At 40.5% G+C, this 15,169-nt stretch overlaps 1 protein-coding gene across 2 annotated transcripts in view; it reads left to right on the forward strand.

The window, feature by feature from the left end:
• Window positions 1-15,169, forward strand: part of LOC149439225 (SLAM family member 5-like) — a 116,690-nt gene that overhangs the window by 81,059 nt on the left and 20,462 nt on the right. Inside the window, exons 4-5 of one of the 2 annotated variants that reach the window (XM_089659286.1) lie at window positions 6,390-6,494; window positions 11,617-11,702. In XM_089659286.1, coding sequence (XP_089515412.1) covers window positions 6,390-6,494; window positions 11,617-11,702 — 191 coding nt within the window. The remainder of the gene's footprint in view (window positions 1-6,389; window positions 6,495-11,616; window positions 11,703-15,169) is intronic. The other variant, XM_089659287.1, reaches the window with a different exon arrangement.

The raw sequence follows: 15,169 nt of genomic DNA on the forward strand, positions 1-15,169 counted from the left end.
AAATTCCCTCAAGAGTTGGTTCTGGCCAGCTCAGTGGATTGGTTTAAAAAAGTCCTGGATTCTTTCTTAGATACATAGAATATAACTAGAACCATATATAACCATTAAAAAAAAAAATGTATAATCCTATACCCACAGTTGATCTAAAGGACGGCAAAAAACACAGCAAAGCATGATGCAATTTGCTGCTGCAGGGAACAAAATTCCTCCCTGATCCCCCAAGAGGCAATCGGATATTCCCTGGATCAACTTTACCTATAAATGTTAGTATCCAGTTATATTCTGTGTATCTAAAAAAGAATCCAGGACTTTTTTAAAGCAATCCGCTGAGCTGGCCAGAACCAACTCTTGAGGGAGTCTATTCCACATTTTCACAGCTCTCACTATGAAGAAAGCTTTCCGTGTTTGGAGATTAGGTCTCTTTTTCTCCAGACGTAAAGAGTGCCCCCTTGTCCTCTGTGATGACCTCAGGGTGAATAACTCTACACCGAGTTCACTATATGAACCACTGATGTATTTATACATGGAGATCATATCCCCCCTTATGTATTATACATGGAGATCATATCCCCCTTATGTATTATACATGGAGATCATATCCCCCCTTATGTATTATACATGGAGATCATATCCCCCTTATGTATTATACATGGAGATCATATCTCCCCTTATGTATTATACATGGAGATCATATCCCCCCTTATGTATTTATACATGGAGATCATATCCCCCCTTATGTATTATACATGGAGATCATATCCCCCTTATGTATTATACATGGAGATCATATCCCCCCTTATGTATTATACATGGAGATCATATCCCCCCCCTTATGTATTTATACATGGAGGTCATATCCCCCCTTATGTATTATACATGGAGATCATATCCCCCTTATGTATTATACATGGAGGTCATATCCCCCCTTATGTATTATACATGGAGATCATATCCCCCCTTATGTATTATACATGGAGATCATATCCCCCTTATGTATTATACATGGAGATCATATCCCCCCTTATGTATTATACATGGAGATCATATCCCCCCTTATGTATTTATACATGGAGATCATATCCCCCCTTATGTATTATACATGGAGATCATATCCCCCCTTATGTATTATACATGGAGATCATATCCCCCCTTATGTATTATACATGGAGATCATATCCCCCCTTATGTAGTATACATGGAGATCATATCCCCCCTTATGTATTATACATGGAGATCATATCCCCCCTTATGTATTATACATGGTGATCATATCCCCCCTTATGTATTATACATGGTGATCATATCCCCCCTTATGTATTATACATGGTGATCATATCCCCGCTTAATCTCCTCTTCTCAAGAGAGAATAAATTCAGTTCCTCTAATCTTTCCTCATAGCTCAGCTCCTCCATTCCTCTTATCAGTTTGGTTGCCCTTCTCTGTACTTTCTCCAGTTCCCCAATGTTCTTTTTGTGAATTGGTGCTCAAAACTGAACTGCATATTCCAGATGAGGTGTTACTAATGATTTGTACCGGGGGAAATGATATCTCTCTCTCTGGAGTCTATACCTCTCCTAATACAAGAGAGGATTTTGCTCGCTTTAGAAACTGCAGCTTGGCATTGCATGCCATTATTAAGCTTGTGATCTACCAGAACCTCCAGATCCTTCTCCACCATTGATTCCCCCAGTTGTACCCCCCCTAGTATGTATGATGCATGCATATTCTTAGCCCCCAAGTTGTACTCAAACGTTTGCATACCCTGGGGGATAAGAATAAGGACAGTAATCATATGAAGCCATTTATTATCACATAGTTGTTTGGCTCCTTTTTAATTCATAATGATAACAGAAATCACCCAAATGACCCGGATCAAAATTTTACATAATTGTGTAAAAAGGCTACAGCCCACAAGGGCTCCTACATGGCAAATACTATAATTTGCTGTGCCATCTCACCACGAATGTGGGTGATGTTCTCATGACCTAATAATGTATGAATAAATTAAATATAGACAATGCCAGCAAAGAGCTGACATGTAAAATTGTCCCAAAGAAAACTCCTGCGGCTCTTAATCTAACAAATAAAATATATATATATGCACTTTATTTAATAGTATAAAAAAATATAGATGACAATCACTGGATTCAAAATAAAAAACACACCTTCACCGAACACCAATAAATATAAGATGACAAGATTGTCAAGTTGTAAACATGGCCCGGGCCTCACAGGCATACACCCCACACATGCACAGATACTAGCAGCATAGCAATCTAGGCAGCAATCAAGGAACAATGGAAATCTGCAGCAGCATAAATGGAAGATGGAAATCAGTATGATTGACAGGCCTCCGTTCCACTGTGAAGAACTTATTGGTCATTGGTCAATATAAATATTGGTCATTTCGTGGCAGTCCTATATGATAGATCCCTGGAACAACCAGGATGGATCGTGGCTGAGATTTTGGTATATATCAGCTCACTATATAATCAATGAATGAATTAATATGTCAGCCCCGAATGGATATCCAACCATCAGAAATATCTCAATCAGATCTCAGTACAGCGCCGATGTCCATCATAGGCAACGTTATAATTACAGCCACAAGTAGGTGGTTAACAGAAGCGATAGACAGGAGGGAGCTGTTTGTGTGCAGAGCAGGGAGTTGCAGAAGCCACAAGCAAACTAGTATACAGCAGATGAGCGGGGACACAGCATGAGGCTCCTCAGAGCAATCACAGTCCTGGGAAACACTCCCGATGTAGTCAGGTCCCAGCGTACTCTATTCCAGTTCACCACTCCAAGGTAGTCACAGTCACAGGATGCTGCATCCAGAAGAACCAATGCCACATTTGTATAGGATACAGCTCACCCCTCCAAACGTGACAGGTCCAGTTTGATCCCCGTCATCCAACCTACTGATTCGGTATCCAGTTCAGCATGTGGCAATGCTGTATAGATCAGTCAAGTGGTATCGTGCTAGCCGTCAGCGTGGAGCGACATGATGGAAAGCCACGTGGTGGTACCCAGAGCGCGGGCGCAGTGATGTTGTGATGTCAATGCGTTTCACTCATGAGCTTCTTCAGGACATTGTGTTTTTTAAATTCAATCCAGTGATTGTCATTTATATTTTTGATACTATTTAATAAAGTGCTTTTTTTTCCTTATATTAAGAGCTTTAGGAGTTCTCTTTGGGACAACTTTACATGTGAGCAGAAGTTTCCCTCCCCTGGAATGTTTGGCCTTGGTACAAACACACAAGGTGACACACACCCGGGTAAAATTGTAATCAAAGGTTAATTTTCCACATCTGTGGCTTTTTAAGTTTGCAATTAGTGTCAGTGTATAAATAATCAAAGTGTTTGTTAGCTCTCACATGGATGCACTGAGCAGGCTAGATACTGAGCCATGGGGAGCAAAAAGGAACTGTCAAAAGAACTGCGTAACAAGGTAATGGAACTATGTAAAGATGGAAAAGAATATAAAAGGTACCCAAAGCCTTGAATATGCCAGTCAGTACTGTTCAATCACTTAACCACTTCCAGTCCGGACACTTTTACCCCCTTCCTGACCAGGCTAATTTTCAGCTTTCAAAGCTATCACACTTTGAATGACAATTGCGCGGTCATGCAACACTGTACCCAAATTAATTTTTTACCATTTTTTTTAGACAGATAAAGCTTTATTTTGGTGGTATTTATTCACCCCTGGGATTTTTATTTTTTTTGCTATGTAAATGAAAATGTCCAAAAATTTTGAAAAAAGTGTTTTTTTTTAAATTTTGCAAATAAATAATATTTCATCATAAATCTTGGCCAAAATGTATTTCGTTATCTTTTTAGTAAAAAAAAAATCCAAATTAGTTTATAACCAAAAATTATAATTTTTAAACATTTTGTTTACATTTTTATTTAATTTTTTTATATTATTATTATTTTTTGTTTTACATACTGTCAACCTAGCAGTACAGTGTCACCATGGTGACACTGTGCTACTTGTGGGGGGGTGATGAAGATTTTTTTTTTTTACACTGATTGCTTTTACACCCATAAAGACTGTAAAAACAATAATTTCTCCTTCTCTCTGGCTGCATTCTTACAGCCATTGAGAAGTACTGAGTGAGCTGTGATTGGTCACAGCTTGTCACATGGTACAAGGCTGTTGTGAATAACCTTGTACCATGTGACCTCTGTGATCATTCACAGATTTCACACATAGTAAGCAATGATGTCACAAGTGACATCTTGCTTACTACTTTGCATGTGATCACTGATTGGACAATCAGTGATCACATGATCGGGACCTCGTACAGAGGTCCCGTCCGACGATTGGTGTTTCACTGTGTCTGGAGGACACAGCGGGCACTGGATCGCAGTGCTGCGCGCTCCCAGTTTATAAACGGCCACCCGACCCTGCAGTGCCACCGTCCGGCCGTTTATATACAACGGCCGGTCGGGAAGTGGTTAATAAGAAGTGGACAATTCAGGAATCTTTTTAGTTTGCAATTAGTGCCTGTGTATAAATAGTCAAAGTGTTTTTTAGTTCTCACATGGATGCACTGAACAGGCTAGATACCGAGCCATGGGGAGCAGAAAAGAACTGTCAAGAGACCTGCGTAACAAGTTATTGGAACTATGTAAAGTTGGAAAAGAATATAAAAAGATACCCAAAGCCAGTACTGGTCAATCACTTATTAAGAAGTGGAAAATTCAGGGATCTCTTGATATCAAGCCAAGGTCAGATAGACCAAGAAAATTTGCAGCCACAACTGCCAGAATTGTTCGGGATACTAAAAAAAACCCCACAGGTCACTTCAGGAGAAATACAGCCTGCCCTGGAAAAAGACATTGTGGTTTTTTTCAAGGAGCACAATACAACAATACTTGAATAATAATAAGCTGCATGGTCAAATTGCCAGAAAGAAGCCTTTACTCTGCCAATGTCACAATAAAGCCCGAATACAATATGCCCGACAACACCTTGATAGTCCTCCCAGCTTCTGGCACACTATAATCTGGAGTGGTGAGATCAAAATAGAGCTTTATGGTCTCAACCATAAGCGCAATGTTTGGAGAGAGATCAACAAGGTCTATAGTATCAAGAATTCCATCCCCACTGTGAAGCATGGTGGCTCACTTATGTTTTTTTTTTTGGGGGGGGGGGCTCTAAAAGCAGAGGGAATCTTGTGAATATTAATGGCAAGATGAATGCAGCATGTTATCAGAAAATACTGGCAGACAATTTGCATTCTTTTGCACATGGGACTCTCTTAGACTTTCCAGCATGACAGTGACCCTAAGCACAAGGCCAAGATGACCCTTCAGTGGTTACAGCAGAAAAAGGAGAAGATTCTGGAGTGACCATCAGTCTCCTGGCCTTAATATCATTGAGCCACTCTGGGGAGATCTCAAACGTGTAGTTCATGCAAGACGACCAAAGACTTTGCATGACCTGGAGGCATTTTGCCTTGACGAATGGGTAGCTATACCACCAGCAAGAATTCGGGGCCTCATAGACAACTATGCAGACTTTTGAACAGGGGTCATTTTATTTGTTCACTTGTTGCCAAGTTTTGTTTTATGATTGTGCCATTCTGTTATGACCTACAGTTGAATATGAATCCCATAAGTAATAAAAGAAATGTGTTTTGCCTGCTCACACATGTTTTATTTAGACATGGTACATACCAGGGGTAGACTGACCATTTGGAAACTCGGGCACTGCCTGAGGGCCCGGGGTCAGTAGGGGGCCCCATGAGATGCCCCTGGTACCTTTTTCATAGGCTTTTTTGAGTTTGAGTAAGGACACAGGGGCCCCATGATCCCCTATTGCCTGGGGGCCCCATGAGTTGTTAGTCTGCCCCTGGTACATACTGTATATTACCAATTCTCCAAGGCAAACTTGTGAACACAACTGTATTTATAGTAAAATGACCCACCCCCTTAAGACACTCCTAGGGGAGGATCTTACAAAATGTAGGGAATGAACCCCTTTTATTCTAGAGTTGGGCTTTAAACCACCATGTCACAGACACTATCCACTGATTGCATTAATTGGCATGGAGTGTATAACAAGGAAACCCCGATCATCCCACCAGACAACTTCACTTTGATAGCAACTCACCAGAAAAAAAAGGGAAGATGTTGAATGCGTCTAGGCACAACTTAAGCACAAAAGCGCTAAAACCACTAAAACCTACTTCCTTTGTTCCCACCCTCATCTCAGGCCCCAGATTTACTTCTCTGTTCATGTGACTCTTCATCCAGTTATACACACTCCAAATTATACCGATCAGCTGTATTAAAAAAAATGCCGCAAGCACTTTTTAAATATAATTTCAATAGCTACATCTATTATTATAAAAATTAGTTGCTCTTTTTTTACAGGTGGAAGAATCCACATTTATGGATTGTTAGCTCTAATAATAGCATTGATCATACCATTGGCTTTCCTAGGATGGTATCTCATTAAGAAGAGAAAAAGAAGAAAAGGTATTTTTCTTTAATCCTATATGATTTTTATTGGTTCAATAAATATATTTTTTTATATTGGTGGCATTGCAGAACCTGCTTATGGTCTACATTGGCAGGGAGCTTTCAACCCTTAGCAAAATAAAAAGCAAGCACCTTCTAGGGCCAGTTGAGTTGAGTATGGAGGACTGAACTCTATACAAAAATTTCAAGGTGTGATTTAATTTTATTGATGATTCCTTGAGGTTACAGGAATGCTGGGATCAAAAAAATATTTATACAGAATTGTAGTTAAATACATTTAAAAATCATTTGAAAGAGGAGGGTGCATGAGGGAATGTAGTAATATTTGTGCCATTGTGTAGTAGTGAAACCAAACTTCGGGCAAATATAAAGTTTTAGCTTTTAGTAAATTAGAGATATCCAACCTTCTTGTTTGCCTTCTGTAAATAATGGGTCTGTCAAAGTGTATTCAAAGCCATTTTTTTCTTTGTTTTGGATAAGATATTGAAGAGTTAGGACTTGGAGGACATGGACCAGTGTTTGCTTCTATCAGCAGGAGCTGAATGGGACAGAGGGTAGTTTTTTTTTACATCTGTGCCCATTCAGTTTGAGTCTGGTGGACATAGGTGAACCCATGATAGCTCTATGGATGACCGGATTTAAACAGACTCTGTTGTACTTTTATATCAGGCTACCTTCAATTTGTCACGTTTAGATTTCTGTTTTCTTTTATCTGGAAATGGACAGATGGAAAATGGACTCGGAGGTAGATGGGTGTAAATGGACACAGGTCCCTTTACCGCCACCTGTACAAAGAGCTGCATGGAGCTTCAGATCAGGTCCACCTGAGAAACTGACAGATGGACTTGACCGGAAAGCCCGTGTGAAAGGGCCAGTAGAACGTCTGTCAGGTTTTTATTGCTGCCCCTGTCCACGCTAGGAAGATTGGCCTTCACTATTTTCCTAGAATATGAAAATGCATGATGGTAAATCTAAAATTTCAAGCTGTCAATGGATCAGTAAAAGAGGAAACATATTCAAACAGAGACACTTGCTTTGGTAACCATTTCCCTCATTTTAGGGAGATCCCCTTTTAGTTTCTGTTATGTCTCAAAAATGAAGAACTATCTTCCCAATAGGACACGGACAGCAAAAAAAAAAAAAAGTTCCATCCTTTGTCGAATTCTTTAATTTCAGGAAACTGTTCTGAGCGATCTGTAGGTATGGCATGGAACTTTTATTGGTCATACTCTAATTCACCACATCTTAGCCTGCAAAATTGTCATCATACCTATGGGATCCATCAGCCCACCACAGGAGAAGTGGATAGTTAATCCTACAATAGCTGAAAAAAGAAACTACTTTCAATACCAGAAATATTAACTAAATCATCAAAGAAGTTAATGACATTGAATTTAGATTGACTGAAACTTTAGGCATCCATAAATTTTGTTCACTAGATCCACTACATTTTTGTTTCAAGAGTTCACTAAATAAATTGAATTTATTATGTGTAAAGCGTGAGGCTGTAATTAAATATAACTTTAGGAAGTAGGAGAAAGGTGTGGGGTGCTGAATTTCTTGAAGTTGTAGGTGTTCTCCATCAGGTCTTAAAGTTTACAAGTGTAAGAGCACAAAAAGTGACCAGCTTTGCGCAATTATACTAGTGTAATGGAGCCACACTCACAATGCTTGTAAATATGTAAAAAAAAAGGTACAACCATTAGTGCTCTCTGTCTTTCTAAATATTCAATAGTTTTTACTCAATATGTCAACACTCACAGATGCATGAAAAAAAATGCCATCCACTGTCAGAGTGGGGTAGACCTGCAGCTCACCACAATCTGTGCGTCTTCCGCTGGTGGCTCCTGACACCGTCAAAGATTAAGTCAATCTTGACGAAACGTGTAGGGAGGAGTCTTTTTTCTCCAATCTGTGTCAAAAGCAATCCCATCTTTCCTATCACAGTCCCAGCCGCAACATCATCCGACAGTGTCAGGAGCTGTAGGCGGAAGATACACAGATTGTAGTGAGCTAAGGGTCTACTTGGCTCTGTGGCAATGGATGACATATTTGTTTTTATGCATCTGTGAGTGTTTACATACACTTCTCTATTTGTCCTGTTTGCCATTATCATTGAAAGTGTACGTAAAAGAAAATCCTCCAATGGGACACGGCAAAAAAAAAAATCTAACTGGGGATTTAACCTTCCCTTACTCTATCCAAAATAGGAAAAAAAGTGCCTATAGTTCTACTTTAACCACTAGCCTACAGGGCACTTATACCCCCTTCCTGCCCTGGCCAATTTTCAGCTCTCAGCGCTGTCACACTTTGAATGACAATTGCGCGGTCATGCAACACTGTACCCATATGAATTTTTAGCATTTTTTTAAGACAGATAAAACTTTATTTTGGTGGAATTTATTCACCACTGGGATTTTTTATTTAAATTTGTATTCAGCTATCTTTTTAGTAAAAAAAAATAACCCAAATAAGTTTATAATCAAAAATTCTAATTTTTCTATTTTTTTTTTACATTTTTATTTTATTTTTTTTATATTATTTATGCTTTTTTTTTAACATACTGTCACCCTAGCAGTACAGTGTCAGCATAGTGACACCGTACTACTTGTTGGGGGTGATGAAGATTTTTTTTTCTTTTTTTTTTACACTGATTACTTTTATTATTATTATACAGTATTTATAAAGCGCCAACAGTTCGCTCAGCGCTGTACATTACAAAGGGAGACAGTACGTGCGACAGTACAAAAACAATACAATGTGATACATGAGGGGTTCGAGGGCCCTGCTCTTTCGAGCTTACAATCTAGGAACCCATAAAGGCTATAAAAACAATCATTTCTCCTTTCTGGCTGCATTCTTGCAGCCATTGAGAAATACTGTGAGTGCTGTGATTGGTCACAGCTTGTCACAAGGTACAAGGCTGTTGTGAATAGCATGTGACCTCTGTGATCATTCACAGATTTCAGAAGTAGTAAGCGATGTCAGGAAGTGACATCTTGCTTACTACTATTCATGTGACCACTGATTGGCCAATCAGTGATCACATGATCACAGTGATTGGCCAATCAGTGATTACATGAATCAGGACCTCACACAGAGGTCCCGTACAGAGATTGGTGTTCCGCTGTGTCTGGATCGTGGTGCTGCATACTCCCAGGGAGCGCACACAGGCAGTGAATGCAGGGGCCATTTATAAACGTCCACCCGCTTCGGCTCTGCTCCCGTTCAGCTGTTTTTGTACATGGGCCGGATGGGAAGTGGTTAAAACAAACCCCTCCAGCGGCGTGTTGTCATTGCTGTAGAGGCTTCCATCTTCACCAGTCTTCCTTTCAGGTTCCCGAACTCTGGTTGTCTGACAAGTCGGGCTGTGATGACGTCTCTCCTGTGCATGCGCACGGTAGTCCCAGGCCACAGCACACAGTTCTGAAGGAACGGCACGGATATGCCGTCCCTTCACAGCACATGCCTCGGCTCTAAAAAAACAACGAATATCTCTTAAACGTTGCGCATTTAGGAGATATTAATTTTACCCACAGGCAAGCTTTATTGTGAGCTTACCTATAGGTAAAAAAAAAAGTTTACTATCACTATAAGCACAGACAGATATTCTTATTTTAATGTAAGGGCTTCTTAATATGTAAAAATACTAGTATGTGTTCTTAGTTAAAGTGTGTGAGTATAACCTGCGTAGAGGACTGAACAATTAGACTGGCTGCTGCTAGCAAAATCACAAATGTGTACTGGTGAACAAATGTGTGAGTGCAAACATAAAAATTCCTGCTCTGCCTCTCCCAAAAACTACTTTAAATAATTAATTAAATAAATGAATGAACTCCCACCTACACAAAGAGTCCCCACAAATGTGCATGTGCTATAATGCCCCGTGGGCTGGCAATTATATCCCTCCTCCCCAGTGACTAAATACAAAATAAACCATTAAATACATACAAGGTATGTATTTAATGGTTAGGACAATAGTGCTAAAAATAGCATATATGCAATACCATGAAACTGTGTATACAGTGAAATTGTGTTCAACGATTGCGTGGTCATGCAACGCTGCACCCAAATGAAATATACATCTTTTTTTTCCCACGAATTGAGCTTTCTTTCAGTGGTATTTGATCGCCTGTGCGTTTTTTTTTATTTTTTGTGCTATAAAAAATTAAAAAGACAGAAAGACAGGCAATTTTAAGAAATAAAAAACAATATTTTTGACTTTTTGCTATTACATATGTCCAGTAAAAAAATTAAAAAAATCAAATTTTGTCATACATTTTGGCCAAAATGTATTCTGCTACATGTCTTTGCTAAAAATAAATCCCAATACGTGTAGAATAATTGGTTTAGGTGAAAGTTATAGCGTTTACAAATGGTGGTATAAATACTGGAATTTTTTTTTTTTTGTTTATTAATAATGGTGGTGATCAGGTACTTATAGCGGGACTGCAGTGGACATTCTGACACTGGAGAGAACTGACTTGGTATCACTGACATCCCCAGTGACACCAGTACAGTGATCAGTGCTAAAAAAATTGCACTGGGCAGGAAGGGGTTAACGTGGGGCGATCAAAGGGTTAACTGTGTGCAGGGAGTGTTTTACTAGGGGACGGTGTCTGTGTGCTTCACTGTAAGCACACTGCTTTGGATGGCTATGCTGTGCAAAGCCATCCAAAGCAGTGTGCCCGAGCTGGCAGGGAGGAGACCTGTTAGTAAACAAAACAGTTCTTCTTCCTGTCGGAGATCTTCGGTAATCACTGGGCGCCGGCAAGTAATCACCATCCGGGACCCGGTGATTGACTGCTGCAGCCGCGAATGGTGGCTCGAGTAGGGTGCGCATGCCCTGCGTGCACCCCCTACCCAGAGATGCAAAATCACGTATGTATATGTGATTTTGAGCACCCGTACCGCACTGTAGCAGTATTTCTGCTATAGGGCGGTTGGGAAGCAGTTAATGACATTATTTCTTTAATCATATCACATGATCAAAAATCCCAGATGATTCAGTGGTGCTAAGAGAAGGAAGCTTGATCTCTGCTTCCTCCTTTGCAGTTCAACTAACTTGCATTCTGCACAGAATTTTTTTTTTTTTATTTTAACTTGTCTTTTATTTTAGCAGAAACTCCAACTGTAACTGAAAATATAAATGGGGAACCGCAGTATATTCAAGTTACAACCTTCCAACCCAATGATGACAGACAGGTGAGATCTATGTATACTGTAATGTTCAATTCTACAATGGTGTGGGACTTGAGGACCATGGATCCACAAACATAGAGGGTTCCTACATTTCACAACCAGGTCTGTCTATTCCTGAAGCAACTATCTAGAACTTCTGTGCTTTGCTATGTGCACAGTAGACTAACCTTTATGGAAAAGAATTTAACAGTGACCAAGATGCTGGCCAAACAGTCCTCCCATCAAATAAAGGAAATTCTACTTAAAAGAATAATGGGCAATGCTCCCCCCACCAACCTATGAAACGTGTTCTTTTTCTGTGCAGCCAGTCTTTGCTTCTATCAACCTCATTCGTAATATATGTTTTGTTTTACCCTGCTCCTCGCTGGCGCTTTCTATAAAGATACATTGTGAAATAATAGAAAGTCAGACATTCATGGCTTTCATTCCTAATGTTTTTACATTTGTCTGAAGTTCTTCAAAGCAGATCTTGAACTTGACCTTTTATAGGAGATGGCTTTAGTATATGCTTTTCAGGTCCAGATCTCAGCATAGCCAACCATATGTGCTCATCTTTATAAGGAGATCCAGGATAGTTAAGTAATCTTTAGTTGGAATAGAATGTGTAGAGTTAACCCACTCTAGATAAGTAGTCCCAGAACCAGGTAGGGTGATTCTTCCTGTGTTTGGTTCTATGCGTACAGACACAAACTGGTCAAACTGTCTCTTTTGGTCCCTCTACCCTCAGCCTGAGCATGCCTCATGATGGCTGATGTTTTAAATTGAGGCCAGCCAGCCAACATGAGTAGGAGGGTAGCAGCCCAAGATAGTAGGCTAACAGGGAAAGGAAGCCTAACTTCAGCCACACTTCCAGTGCAAAAATACATAACTAATTTGCAGCTTCCACAGACCTCACTACATCTACATACTCTTGCATAAATGATGAAGTCTACGGTTGTATCTCATTCTACCATAGCAATAAGTAGATAAGGCAGCAAATAAGAGAGGTGTGTTGTTGGGGTTTACATACACTTTAAGTTTTTAAATAGTCATATATGAACATCAGATATAACTAGTTAGCCATACGTTGGGTGGGTGCAATGTGGTGCTGTGGCAGTAAACACACAGAGACCCGGGATACAGAAAACAATGAATTGCGGAACTTGTAAACAGTACAACAGCCCAGCTCACCTGACCAGGAACTTACAACAACTGGAGAGGAGAGTCAGCTATGAGTAAACCTGAACTGAAGACCACGCCTGTCAAGGAGAGTGGAATGTGGCCTGGCTGGTCCAACCCAAAGGGGTGCATTCTAAAGATGAAGAAGCAGACCCTAAGCTTTCCTTGTTTCTCTGGAACCTCTTTTTGCTGCTAGCGCTGCCCCTACACTAGCCACTTCAAAAATTCATGCCAAAACCCGGGGCAGGGACTTAAAAAGACTCTGCATGACCCAAAATGGCCACCAGGGTCACCTGTATCTAGCATAGCCAACCGGAACACTGCCCCAGCGGACCGAGGGAATCATAGAGAAACCCAGTTTCTTTGACTTCCTCCTCCAGCTGCATTACCATTCCGGACAAGAGCCACTTGCAGTGGAGAATGTAGACTGCACCTGCCTACACATGCTACACTTAGTTGAGAACCAGAGTGGGTAAACTGACTTGCTACCTGCGAAATCATGTAAACTGTGCAGGAACAGGAAAAAATGAGCACCCAGCAGGTCTGCACAAGCAGTGAGGACCAATCAGAAACCTTTTATAACATGAATTTAAGCATTCATGCCAGTAATAGAATGTGTGGGTAGCTGTGTGCCCTCCAAGCCTTAGTTGGCTATGCAAAAATTTAGACCACTGTGCAACTTTTTCTGAAGCCCTGTTTACTAAGAATCATAGGCATGCGCACAGGGTGTGCCTGGGCACTCCCTAACCACCCAGTGCGCATTAACATTATCACATGTGCCATCGGGAAGATAGGAAAGATCCCCCTCTGACAGGATCTGCCATAAGAGAAGTGCGGAAGCTGACTCTACATTTCTTGCTGTGATGTTGATATGACTTTTTCATTTTTTGTGCCGTCATGCACTCCCTGGTGAATGCTAAGCAATAATAATTGAACCCACAAGATCCGACACTGCCATATCAGGAATATGGAGACTCTGGAGGATATCTTTGAATAATAAATCTGTGAGCCAGTCTGAATAATGGACAATAAGTCCCTCTTTGAGAAAACAGTAAAAGCTTTGTCTGCATATAAGATGAGCTTCCACTAAATCAATTTGCGCCTGATGTCATCCTAATTAGCTGTGTCGATAATACAATATTTTCCACAGAGCTTCCATTTCCGCTAACGCACTTAAAGACTGAATCGTGTTCTCTTCCCAGAAACCAGCTATTTATCAGAACATAGTATGGACAATCTATCTTAAAGCAGAACTAAACTGTATCTGAGCACTACAAACTGAAAACACCATTTCATTCATTTTTAAAATACAAAGCAAGTTTCACCATCCATCCAGGTCTCCATGTTTTATTTTGAGAAATCACTTTAAAAAACACCCCCTATCATTTCTGGCCAAGGACATCTTGAGTAAGGGCAAATTATTTATGTACCATTTATTTCCTGGAATCCATCTGCCCTTAGCTTGGACATGCAGGTCCTCCACATGAAAGAAAAAAAATACCCATGAAGACTAATGGGATGTATGACACCATTTTGACCTAGTATGTTGAAGCTTGGAAAGGGTGGGAGTGCCACACCAGCTTGTAAAGACTTTTTATAACATTTTTATTATTTATGGGGCTATAGATGGCCCTTTGCTTGCCTTTATCCGGCCCTTGGGGCACTATTCCTTCCACTTACACTAATGATGGGACACCATTCCTTCCACTGACATCAACATTGGGACACTATTCCTCTAACTGAAACCAAAAATGGGGCTCTTTTCCTCCAATTGAAACCAAGGGGCACTATTCCTCCAGTTGAAACCAAGGAGAACTATTCCTCCAATTGAAACCAAGGGGCACTATTCTTCCAATTGAAACCAACGGCACTATTCTTCGAATTGAAACCAAGGGGCACTATTCCTCCAATTGAAACCAAGGGGCACTATTCCTCCAATTGAAACCAAGGGGCACTATTCCTCCAATTGAAACCAGGGGGCACTATTCTTCCAATTGAAACCAAGAGGCACTATTCCTCCAATTGAAACCAAGGGGCACTATTCCTCCAATTGAAACCAAGGGGCACTATTCCTCCAATTGAAACCAAGGGGCACTATTCCTCCAATTGAAACCAGGGGGCACTATTCTTCCAATTGAAACCAAGGGGCACTATTCCTCCAATTGAAACCAAGGGGCACTATTCCTCCAATTGAAACCAAGGGGCACTATTTCTCCAAGTGAAACCAAGGGGCACTATTCCTCCAATTGAAACCAAGGGGCACTATTCCTCCAATTGAAACCAAGGGGCACTATTCCTCCAATTGAAACCAG

The sequence above is a fragment of the Staurois parvus genome, unplaced genomic scaffold, assembly GCF_062004578.1.
Source record: "Staurois parvus isolate SC_StPar_1 unplaced genomic scaffold, SC_StPar_1.0 ptg001146l, whole genome shotgun sequence".
NCBI classification, from domain to species: domain Eukaryota; kingdom Metazoa; phylum Chordata; class Amphibia; order Anura; family Ranidae; genus Staurois; species Staurois parvus.